At 41.7% G+C, this 11801-nt stretch overlaps 2 protein-coding genes across 2 annotated transcripts in view; both read left to right on the forward strand.

The window, feature by feature from the left end:
* LOC129825615 (transport and Golgi organization protein 1 homolog) overlaps window positions 1-3660 on the forward strand; it is a 12126-nt gene extending 8466 nt beyond the window's left edge. The window contains exons 6-14 of the mRNA XM_055885827.1: window positions 34-111; window positions 240-350; window positions 608-664; window positions 781-885; window positions 1003-1125; window positions 1304-1385; window positions 3231-3283; window positions 3407-3497; window positions 3576-3660. Of these exons, the coding sequence (XP_055741802.1) occupies window positions 34-111; window positions 240-350; window positions 608-664; window positions 781-885; window positions 1003-1125; window positions 1304-1385; window positions 3231-3283; window positions 3407-3497; window positions 3576-3595 (720 nt within the window). The 3' untranslated portion in view covers window positions 3596-3660. The remainder of the gene's footprint in view (window positions 1-33; window positions 112-239; window positions 351-607; window positions 665-780; window positions 886-1002; window positions 1126-1303; window positions 1386-3230; window positions 3284-3406; window positions 3498-3575) is intronic.
* On the forward strand, window positions 3631-11228 carry LOC129824832 (transport and Golgi organization protein 1 homolog). The gene is made up of 7 exons (XM_055884339.1): window positions 3631-3714; window positions 3901-4093; window positions 4281-4348; window positions 5738-5826; window positions 6227-6319; window positions 9310-9660; window positions 9817-11228. Exons 1-7 carry the CDS (start codon window positions 3674-3676, stop codon window positions 10074-10076), a joined length of 1095 nt encoding a protein of 364 aa, XP_055740314.1. The 5' UTR covers window positions 3631-3673; the 3' UTR covers window positions 10077-11228.
* The last annotated feature ends 573 nt before the right edge of the window (window positions 11229-11801 follow it).

An 11801-nucleotide genomic window follows, 5' to 3' on the forward strand; every position in this document is an offset into this window, starting at 1 on the left:
TTGACACTATATTTCTACTGGGTTCATCCTCAGGGCGAAGAACTTAAAGAAAAGCAAAAGCTGTCTGAAAAATCTGCCACTTTATCTCTGGAGAAGATCCAGGAATTGGAGGTGAGTCTCTAAGAAATATTATCTTGATCACATGTCATTGTCATGCTGACAATTATTTGATTTATTATAATTTTTTTCTTCTCCATAGTGTTTAAATTGACTAAGCATTTTCTTTTTCTATCCAATAGAATATTGTGCAAGAGATGGAGAGACAAAATGAGCGCCTGGACGAGGAAAATAACTTACACGCCATATCCTTTGACAAAGAGTGGGCCAGTACTGCGAAACATGAAGATATGGTGAGTAGTATTGAGCCATTTAGCTGTAATTAAAATGTTTCAGAACAACCAATTCTCTGACATCGGTTCAATTATTTGAATTCCATTAAGTTAGTTTATTATGTGAGCTCAATGTGCCGTTTCTCTAGAGAGAAATCAAATCAAGCACATACTTCGGGACGTTGTAGTTTTCAACAGGCTATCCTAAATAGGATGGCTCGTTGCTGAGCACAGAGAAAGATGGTTGTCATTATGCATATAATTATCTTTGCCCATAGATATCCGAAATGGACAAAACCATTGAGAAGAATACGACCCAGGACGCACTCTCAAAGGTATAGGTCATATAAGTGAACATGCCCAATGAAAATATCTCAAATATATTAACATTGCAACAATCAAATGTAAAGTGTTTATTTCCTTTTAATTATCCTTATCATTGAATCTGTAGTCTACCATTCTGATGGATGAAGCCAAGCTCCGCGAAGATGCCCGGAATGTCCCGCACCAGGTTCTGGAGAAGGATATTGCCACCCTGAAGGAGGAGAACCTCTCGGTGAGTACCAATATGGAACAACGATTCACACTTTAAGCCTCCTGACATTGTGTTGGACTCATTGGCCATGCAGGGCCTGCATAGCACCGTCCTTATGACCTAATTTCCTTGTTACAGCTGCACCATGCTGCCAAGTTGTGGGAGGAGAAGCACAGGGAGACAAGCGAGCAGATCAAAGTCTACCAGAAGTCCCAGAAAGACCTGGAGGATTCCCTCGTTCAAAAGGACCACACCGTTGAGGTTCTTTTTTACACGTTACGATATTGTTACACACATCAATTCCTGTTCACACCTTCTCAAATGCACCCTGATGACAAAGAAACATGTCACCTGTATTATGTTCCAAAAAAATACTTCTTGACTGATTCCAGGGGAAAAGTGTAGTGTATCAATTGGTGGTTCTCAACCTCTCTGGCAGGTTCTATCTGACCTGCTAGGAGACCTGGAGGCCTGCGATGACCTGAAAGGTGGAGTTGTGGCTAACGGGGAAGCCTCTAACGGTAAGTTACCTGACACGGTGTCCTAATCAGAGGAGGCTGGTGGGAGGAGCTATAGGAGGACGGGCTCCTTATGTAGCAAAATTTGAAATTGTGTTTTTTACATTGGATTAAAGTAGAGACTCGGAGCAACAAAATGGTATATCATACACTACAGTTGAGGAACAATGGGAAAGTAATTCTGCTTTGAAAGTTGAGAAACTTGTTACCTATACTGGAGAGCTCTTCTTTGTCTATACCCATTCAGCATTGTCCACACTTAAACCTTAGCCCCACCCATCTCTTTAAGGATTCACATGTGAGGTCATGTATGGTAGTGTACTAAACAACCAAAGATTTCAAGACTAAAGGCTGTTTTATACTACGTCTACCGACATGTCTGTAGACAGTTGTCACAGTGACATCATGAACATTCTATTATGAAGAAAAAGTATAATCACAAAAACGACAGGCCGCATGACATCAGCAACCTGGTGGTCCAAAATAGCATAATTGGTGTATTTTAACACCAATAAACCCAACCATTTAAAAATTGACTTTTGTATATGTCAATCTAGCAAACCAAGAAAATGTGTTTCTAACTTGTTGGTTGGCTAGCCAGTTCAAATAATGACCATATCATATACCTGACAACGTCTTAACTTTAGCTAATTAGTATTCATTATTACAGGAAAATAAACTCACAACAAAATCATTATTTACAAGTTAAGAAAATAGCTTACGGATGTTAGTGTGACGAAGTAAAAGCAGGGTATTCTACCGGAGAATTTTAGAACTTGGACAGTGTCTCGTTGGCCTAACGTTATATCCTAATTTTGACTTTGGTGCAGGTCATGTTCTTCACATTACCGTCTCTGGTGATCACACGCATATCAAATAAAACCTGTTTATTTGTCGCATGCACAGGATACAGAAGGTGTAAACTGTACAGTGAAATGGTGACTTGCATAGTGGAGTCTTTTGTTTAGACTAGCTAGCTAAACAATTAACCATAATCCCAACTCATAACGTTACTACCTTGCATGAATCTCCTGGTAGCTAAAACTAACCAACTTGTTCAATGTTACCCAGCTAGCTAACATTAGGCTATAACTAGAAATGCAAATGCCTCTGAGATATGAATAATATTACTACACAGATCATACACGTAACATTAGCTAGCGATCGAGCCAGCTAACGTTAGCTAGCTAACAATATGCTTAATTTTGCAATGAGAAAACAACTTTCTGACAAAATTAGAAACTTATATCTGAAAATGGTTTCCCTTAGTTTGAAGATGTATTCTGGAGACAGGTGTTTTATACAACAGCCTTCTATGTGTTCTATTTTCGACTGCCTCTGCATATTTGCAATCAAACCACAGAATTTTCTCCATCTCCTTAGCTATCATACTCTGCTTCCACCGGACAGTCCACTGATTTCAAAACTTGGTCCTCCTAAAAGTGGAGAGCATCTTTCAAAAAAGCTGCGTTAGAAAGGGTTACTTACACATACTGAGAAGCTCATGTTATAGACAGAAGCGTGCTACATGGCAGACCAATCTGAACTCGTTTCATGGCGCGTCCAACTCATCCATTATCTCAGCCAATCATGACTAGAGGGAAGGTTCCTTCCTTTTTCCGTGGCTAAACTAACTCGGCTCGTAGTTTCCCATTTTTATTCATATTTACGGATGGCATACAAGTTTGTTATTAAGGCACATGGAAGTTCACGTACCAGAAGGCATTTTGCCCCCAAAAACGCATTTTGATAGTTCTACATTCAAATGCCTCTCCTGTGAAGTATTGACGCGCGACATACGCCTACTTTCCTGAAACGTGTCACTGTGTTTACAATTATTTGTTTCAGACAAGCAGACCATCATCCAAAACCGCATTAAGCAAATGATGGATGTCTCTCGGGTAAGACTGAGTTCTTTCTTGAACGGACCCAGATTTCTGTGTACCTGAAGGCAGGTAAAACTTGTGCTCAGAACCAAGAAGTGTGTCAACTCTTCCACTAACTATTGGCAGAACTTTCCACAGGTCCTGACCACTCTGTCTGTTGCGGAGGAAGAGCGCGATCGCTTCATGACCAAGCTGCTAAACGAAGAGAAGTCCAGGAAAGAGCTGGAAGGTATGTCCCAGCAACTAGAATTTGATATTGCATCACTGCCTTTTCTCTCTCAACACTATCAACTTGTTTCCACCACAGAGCAATTTCAGAAGCTGTAGCATGACATCTTGTTGGTGAAAAGTGACAAGAACCACCTGGAGAACCAGTACAAGACCCTGCAGCAGAAGATTGACATCATGACCGAGATGTACCAGCAGAAGGAGAACGCTTTGCAGCAGTAAGTGGAATCAGAAGCAGTGCAGTTCATGTGTTAATACCATAGTAGGGTTTGTTCTCCATGGTTCCACAGCATGTAAAGAAAACTAAATTTTTCCTTGTCTTTTACTGTATTCTTTTACTGTGAGGTTGGAGGTTTTCAAATGGTCTTTAAATAGAGTTTGATTTAATTTGTGTCGCCTTACAGGAAGCTGACCAAGGAGGAGTTTGAGCGCCCCAACAAGGAAGACCGGCTGACGGAGATGGACGGCAAGGCCCTAGAGGAGGAGGTCAAGGTGTGTAGGCAGCGTGTTACGGAGATCCAGGACGAGCTGAAACGGACCGTGAAGTCCTACAAAGCCCAGATCATTGAGCAGGAGCAGAAATCTCACGAGAACTGGGTTTGTACAATACAACTTTATTAGTCCATTTGTTAAAGAAACAACAAATGTTTCATTTCTCAACCCCCATCGATGGCACATACATTAGGATCAGGACATTTTTTTTAAGTCTTCTGTTTGGCCAGTCATTTGTAAGGTGAATTTAATCCAAAACAGGAGATTTTAAATGTCTCTTCCTTCTCTCTAGGTGATTGCACGCGCCACAGAGCGAGCTCTGTTCGACGAGAAGAAGGAAACAACTAACCTTCATAACTTGTGAGTGCAACACTAATACAACAGACTCAATTGGGCTATAGCAATGCAGGGCTCAAGGCTTATTTAGTTGATGGAACCAGCACATGATTTGGTTGCATCAATTTTTCGCCACTGCACGGATATAATGACCTGACCTGTGTCCCATAATGTACCTGCATTCCATACAGAACCAGGCTAATAATGACTAGCCATCTTTTACATTAGCATGCCCTTGAGTTCTTACATTGATTTGGATAGATTTACTCAGGGTTCAATGTGAACTTTTTGTCTCCGTGGAAGTTTATATATCCATTGGGATGCATGCTTTCTCTCTCTATTCAGCTAGTAATAGGCTACATTTTGTTATTAATTAATGATATATTAAAAAGCTGTATGATATAATTTTGCGATATAAGACATTACTCTGTTTGTTAGAATTGCAGAAATGTATTTTCTAAAGTAAGCCTGTAAAAGATTATTTTACATCTCAAAATAGTATGTTGTCCCTTACGACAGACTGCTTTTTGAAGGAGAGATTAATATGTCTACAGTAGGCTAGCCAAGACGAATGCTAGTTGTCTTTGTAGCTTTCTTTCTGTACACTATCAAAAGTAGGCAGTAGAATATTTTTTTCTCCAGATTCAAGAGAACTGAGATGATATTCTAGGATTCAAAAAGTAAGATATTTCATCTAACACATCCAGGGAATGCATGATTGGTATTTTGATGTGAAACCTGTCCAATTAGGATCCAAAATGATCCGATATGTCTGCCTACACACCTTGACCTAGGCTATATTATTCACCACCTGAGGAAGTGGAAACTCAAAACACGTATCTAGATTGCTAACTCTAAATATGGGAATGTTACTAGATAGCTAATTTATTAGCAAATGTAATGTCTTACAAAAGATTTCCAGCACTAGGCCTATACAGGCTACTGGATGTAGCCCTATTCACTGCAAATGGTGCGCTCCGCGGGCGCATCAAAACCATGTACTACATAGTCTACTCCGGTTAAGTGGTGCCATGAGCTCCATATTGAGAGCTGAGAAATGTCATTGTATACTCACAGAAAGCTGTGACTCGCCTCTCTGTAACTAGAACAACAGTAGCTGCTTTGCAAACTGCCTTTTTCTGAATGCACGTCTCACCTATTGCTCACTCAAAATGGAGACCGGCAGATCCTTTCATTTGGTTTATTTTTGGTCAATCTCACATTTACTTTTTGAATTAGTCATAATAGTAAAGTGAAAAGAGGCACATTGTGAACCAAATGTTGCACTGCCAAGTCGAAGGGCCACAAATGCAAGTGTTTTGATCACAGTTTTGCAATGCAGTAAGCTGTATTAGTCTAGATTTGGAGGTAGAGTATTGAGAATCTAAATGCCTGTTCTCTTTTTCACCCTAGACTGCCTGACATGTCCAGCAAGCTGAATGAGCTCCGTAGGCCTCTGTTCAAGCCCACCCCTGGGATGGCTCCCATGCCTCTCCGACTAGGTAAGAACCAATCCTCAGTTCATGTTATTTAGTGCTGGCGACTGGCACGTCTGGGGTGCATTCAGTAAGGCAAAATCGTCAGAACATAACTTGCAGAGAGAAATAGGGCTGATATGAATAGGGCTGATATGACTCTATTCTTGAGGACAGAGAATCATATTTCTATCTGAACGTTCTGTAACGTTCCTGAGCATTTCTACTGTCTTGTCGGTTGGATATCATCTGTGACTGCATTTCAAATTAGATCTTGGACTTTTTGACTGTCTGATACCCCATCTGCTGTTTGACGTCCACCCTCTGAAATGCATGTTTTCCTGAGGTTTTGATTTGAATTCCTTGTAGCATGTCAAATGTGGAGAGACTGACACTGAGTGTTTTGTTAAATGGTTTTGCTAAACAGGTGATTCGTACGGGCCCTCACCTGTGAGTGGAGGTGCCCCTTCCCCCCCCTCTCATGATAGAAGTTCACGGATGCGAAGGAACAAGCCCTATCGTGAGTCTCCTGAACCCCCGCCTCGGACAGCCTTGGCCCTGCTGATTGGCCGAGCAGTACCATCTCTCAGCCAATTAACCCCCCCCCCCCCCCTTGTTCACCCTTGTATGCCCTGACTTCCAGCTTTTCAACCTTTCCTTTTTCCCTGTCTTTACCTCCGCTGTGGTGTTTCAATAATTTCCCTTATTTTTCTTCCTACTGCTCTCATCCTGCTCCTAGTTGATACCCACCTCTGACCTTTTCCACTTCCTAATGTTTGTCTTCTGATTACGTCCTCTCTGGTTTTCGAAGACGTTCTTGCCTGTCTCTTTCACTGTCATCTTTTCTCCCTCTACTGCCATACCCATCTTTCTCACCTGTGTTTGCGTGTCCAGACGATCCAGAATGTTCCCATGCCTTCGTTTGCTTTCACAATTTGGAATAACCGCTCTTGCATCCCTCTTGCTCTTTCAGTACTATGGTGGTGTTTTTGTGTTCAGCTGTTGTGAGATCATATGTGTGTGGCAACTCGTTAGGTTACTAAAGCTTGTGGGATTACTGCATTCCATACATTTGTGTGTATATATATATATATATATATATATATATATATATATATATATATATATATATATATATATATATATATATATATATATATATATATATATATATATATATTTAAAATATACACTACCGTTCAAAAGTTTGGAGTCACTTAGAAATGTCCTTGTTTTTGAAAGAAAAGCATTTATTTTTGTCCATTTAAAATAACATCAAATTGATCAGAAATACAGTGTATACATTAATGTTGTAAATGACTATTGTAGCTGGAAACAGCTTTTATTTTTTAATTAATAATAATGATTTTTTTTTTATATCTACACACGGGCGTACAGAGGCCCATTATCAGCAACCATCACTTGCTGATAATGGCACGTTTTGTTAGCTAATCCAAGTGTATAATTTTAAAAGGCTAATTGATCTTTAAAAAAACCTTTTGCAAGTATGTTAGCACAGCTGAAAACTGACCTGATTTAAAGAAGCAATAAAATTGGCCATCTTTTAGACTAGTTAGGTATCTGGAGTATCAGCATTTGTGTGTTCGATTACAGGCTCAAAATGTCCAGAAACAAAGCACTTCTGAATCTCGTCAGTCTATTCTTGTTCTGAGAAATGAAAGCTATTCCTTGTGAGAAATTGTCAAGACACTGAATATCTCGCACAACGCTGTGTCCTACTCTCTTCACAAAACAGCGCAAACTGGCCCTAACCAGAATAGAAAGAGGAGTGGGAGGCCCCGGTTCACAACTAAGCAAGAGGACAAGTACATTAGTGTCTAGTTTGAGAAACAGATGCCTCATTCGTTGAGGAACTGGCAACTTCATTAAATAGTACCCGCAAAACACCAGTCTCAACGTCAACAGTGGAGAGGCGACTCCGAGATGCTGGCCTTTCAGAAGAAAAGTCTTTGTTTCTGGCCATTTTGAGCCTGTAATCGATCCACGCAGCGTTATACTGCTGTAACGGATGTGAAATGGCTAGCTAGTTAGCGGGTACGCGCTACTAGCTTTTCAATCAGTTATGTCACTTGCTCTGAAACCTAGAAGTAGTGTTACCCCTTGCTCTGCAAGGACCGCGGCCTTTGTGGAGCGATGGCTAACGATGCTTCGTGGGCGACCGTTGTTGATGTGTGCAGAGGGTCCCTGGTTCGCGCCCGGGTCGGGGCGAGGGGACGTACTAAAGTTATACTGTTAAATTGATGCTGTTGACCCGGATCACTAGTTGCTGCGGAAAAGGAGGAGGTTGAAAGGGGGGTGAGTGTAACAGATGTGAAATGGCTAGCTAGTTAGCGGGTACGCGCTATTAGCGTTTCAATCAGTTACGTCACTTGCTCTGAAACCTAGAAGTAGTGTTGCCCCTTGCTCTGCAAGGGCCGCGGCCTTTGTGGAGCGATGGGTAACGATGCTTCGTGGGCGACCGTTGTTGATGTGTGCAGAGGGTCCCTGGTTCGCGCCCGGGTCGGGGTGAGGGGACGTACTAAAGTTATACTGTTACACTGCTCAGAAAGGAGACGCATTCTGTCTCCTAGAGATGAACGTAATCTTAACCGACTTGCCAAAACTATAGTTTGTAAACAAGAAATTTGTGGAGTGGTTGAAAAACTCGTTTTAATGACTCCAACCTAACTGTATGTAAACTTCCGACTTCAACTGTATATACACATACACACAGTACCAGTCAGAAGTTTGGGGACACCTACTCATTCTAGGGTTTTTCTTTATTTTTACTATTTTGTCAGACTTAACATTGCTGGCTGGATTCTGAAATGCGTGGTTGCTTGTTTTAAGGCGCTTACAGACGGGCTACGGTAAACTGAATATTTCTGCCTACCGTGTGTAGATGCCAGCAGTTGTGATTAAAACATTGGTTGGTTGGTTGGCGAGATGAACTCTGCTCCATGGTTAAACATGCATATTTTGAAGCCTTGAGCGTAGAGCCAGCGCCGCCGCTCACTGGAGTGAGTACCACAAACGGCGCCACTTGCGAAACTGCTTGCGTTTTGCCGCCCTACTCCCATTGAAGTCTGAAGACCTTTGCCGCTTCCCGTGGCCCGTCTGTAAGCTCCTTTTATATTTTCCCTATATTACAACACCTCTGACCCCCATTGAATGAATTGGTGACACTGTTCTACAAAGCCATAACGTCAGCACAACTACATGATGGATATCTCAAATGTGTTGTCATTTAAAGCTGTGTGTGTTTGAGGTTAATGCTTTGTAGAAACGGTAACTGGACTTATTGGACTGGACTTATTATTGTGGGTGGACTTATTATTGTGGGATATTGTTGTCTTTCTCACCAGTGCATAATTGTTTTTGTTCTAACCTAACGAAACTGTTTGAATCAGATGAAAGGGTCTCTCATTGTTGGTGCCAGCAGCAGGGCTACAAGCACAATGGACCTATTGCTATTCTTTGTTTTAATATTTTTTGGTGTTGTTCCTCCAGAACTCTCGACCTCAGGGTCCTGGCTCCCTGCTGGTCTCTCCCATCAGCTCCCCCCCCCTGACTCAAGTCTTAGATCAGTCATCAGCCATCCCTCCGGACTCTGCTACCGTCCCCTTCCCGGAGCCCACCACATCCCTCCTCCCCCACCCTTCATGCCTCCCGTGTACCGACCAGACAACGGACACTCAGGCATGATGCCTCCTGGACCCCCACCGCCTAACGGACACCCGCCTAGTCCCATGATACCACCCGGACATCGGCCTCCACCTCCTGGGGCTTACGGTCCCCCTTCCCCACACAACCGGTACCTTCCTCCACCTTCTCACTATGGACCGGTGCCTCCCCTATTCGGTAGGTGGTGAATTCTGGCCCCCAGCTTTTATCTCAAGTTGAGTCTTTGCTATTAGTATTTCAGTTGTGGTTAGCAATGCTATTGTTATGTTGGTACTACAGTGTTATATTTGTATGTTCATTTTTCCTTCTACCCTCCTATGGCCCGACCCATAGGACCCCCACATACCTACGTGCACTATGGACCACTTGATCACTCCATCCCACTCCGACACCTGCCCCCTGGGGTGGCCCCATTCCCTCCTCATGTCGGCCCCAAAGACTTCCCTGTGCAGCCACTGGTCCCAGATGGCCATGACTCTTCAGTGGGCCCCCAGCCCGGCGCTGGCCCCCAGGGCCAGGGGCAAGACTACAGCTCCCAGCAGGCAACAGCTGCCCCCCAGGACTCAGTCAGCTCTGCCATGGCAGAGCCTTAGACACCTACCAAACGTTAACGACCCAGCTACATTTAATCAACCACGATTCATCTCTTTATTTTTTCATTTTCGTTTTTAATTGGCTGAAAATAAATAGCATATGATATACTTGCAAACAACAGAAGTATCTAAAAAGTTAGTGTTCCTATTAAAGCATCAGAAAATCAATGTCTTATGTTTCGTGTCTGAAATGTAATAATGACTTGAAGAGGAGTAGAACTGAGGCTTGTTACTCTGCAAGAAGTCCTATTGTGCAATAACAATTCTATTGTATGACTGAGGATTTTAAGTTTTTCAAAGGGTATTATGTTTATTTTGTATTAATTTCACAATGTTATCATGGTTTCCTGTGGAAATTATTCAAAATAAATGGACCCCAAGCTTTTGGGTTGCTTGATCGATCATTTCAGAAGTACCATATTATCTTAACTCTTCCCCAAACTCTCTTCAGAATGAACTGAAAAGGAAAGTTGTGTAAGTTGAAAGTCAAAGATGTATTTACTGTTCTTAGGATATTTTATTAATAAAACTGGTAAAAGGTACTGCAGTTGTCTATTGTTCATATGAAGCATGACAACTTTTGTGATCCATTTTAGTTTGAAAGGAAATGTCTGACAGTGCATTTTGTTTTGTATAGGTAGCTATATTACATGTGAAAAGCCAGTAATCACCCACTAACTGAACACCTGTCATATGACCTTCACATTTGTTTCTTTTTTTGATCTTATGTTACATCAGGGATGCATCACATTTTTCTAATTATTTTCAATAAAAAGAAAATAACAAAAAAATGTTGCACGTGACTAAAGACTATTTGCATTAAATGTATATCATTGCATGCTTTGGTTAGAAATGTTTTACTCTCTGTAGGTCCCAGAACGTTTCTTTGTACCCACCGACAATATTTACCACTACCAAAACACTTGAGTGATTATTGGCATATCTGGAATGTTATGATGTACACTGTTATCGAGGCTGTCAAATGACTGTGTAGTGGGGCTCTGCTCTGCCTGTCACCAACATACTGTACACTGAAAGTGGTGCTGAGTGAATGACACAGGGAAAAGTAAGGGCATACAAGGGATTGATGAGTCTTATGCTATAGTCCAGGATTTCCCAAACTCAGTCCTTTTGCCCTAGCGCTACACAGTTGATTCTATTAATCAACTCATCAAGCTTTGATTATTTGAATCAGCTGTGTTGTGCTAGGGCAAAACCCAAAATGTGCACCCGGAGGGGGCCACGACCGAGTTTGTGAAACCCTGCTCCAGTCTACAGTAAACGTGCAGGTAGAATGAACAGGGTTTGTCATCACGTTTTTCACATTCTTCCAGGCCTGAATTGACATTGTACATTTCTACAGTATGTGACACCATAAATGGAGTTACTGAAGGTTAATCATGATGACTAAGTGGATTTTCTATCGACACCCAACACTTGAATTTGCTCTCTTTGTATATGCTAACAACTGCTACAGTAATACCCATCTGTTTATTCCTGATTTAAGTGGGTAATTCTGGTAATTACTATGGGCACTCCTTCAAAGCCTTCACTAGTCTATGTTAGTGAGAATCAAATATGTGATTCATTATGACTAACTGATCTGCGAATGAGTCGTTAATTTTATGATGCAAGGTCATTTGTATATCAGTCAGCAGTCACCTGCAATGTCAAACAAGTCCAGTAAAAATTTGACATGTTAGGTTTCGCTGCTTTAGTAAGTGT

This window comes from Salvelinus fontinalis, chromosome 27, assembly GCF_029448725.1.
Source record: "Salvelinus fontinalis isolate EN_2023a chromosome 27, ASM2944872v1, whole genome shotgun sequence".
NCBI classification, from domain to species: domain Eukaryota; kingdom Metazoa; phylum Chordata; class Actinopteri; order Salmoniformes; family Salmonidae; genus Salvelinus; species Salvelinus fontinalis.

What these genes read in the sequence shown, in the direction of transcription:
- LOC129824832 (XM_055884339.1), top strand. Translation starts at nt 3,674, where the DNA reads ATGACCGAGATGTACCAGCAGAAGGAGAACGCTTTGCAGCA. An exon ending in AAGGAGAACGCTTTGCAGCA is followed by an intron (nt 3,715 to 3,900) that starts GTAAGTGGAATC and finishes GTCGCCTTACAG; the next exon opens with GAAGCTGACCAAGGAGGAGT. An exon ending in GCGAAGGAACAAGCCCTATC is followed by an intron (nt 6,320 to 9,309) that starts GTGAGTCTCCTG and finishes TTGTTCCTCCAG; the next exon opens with AACTCTCGACCTCAGGGTCC.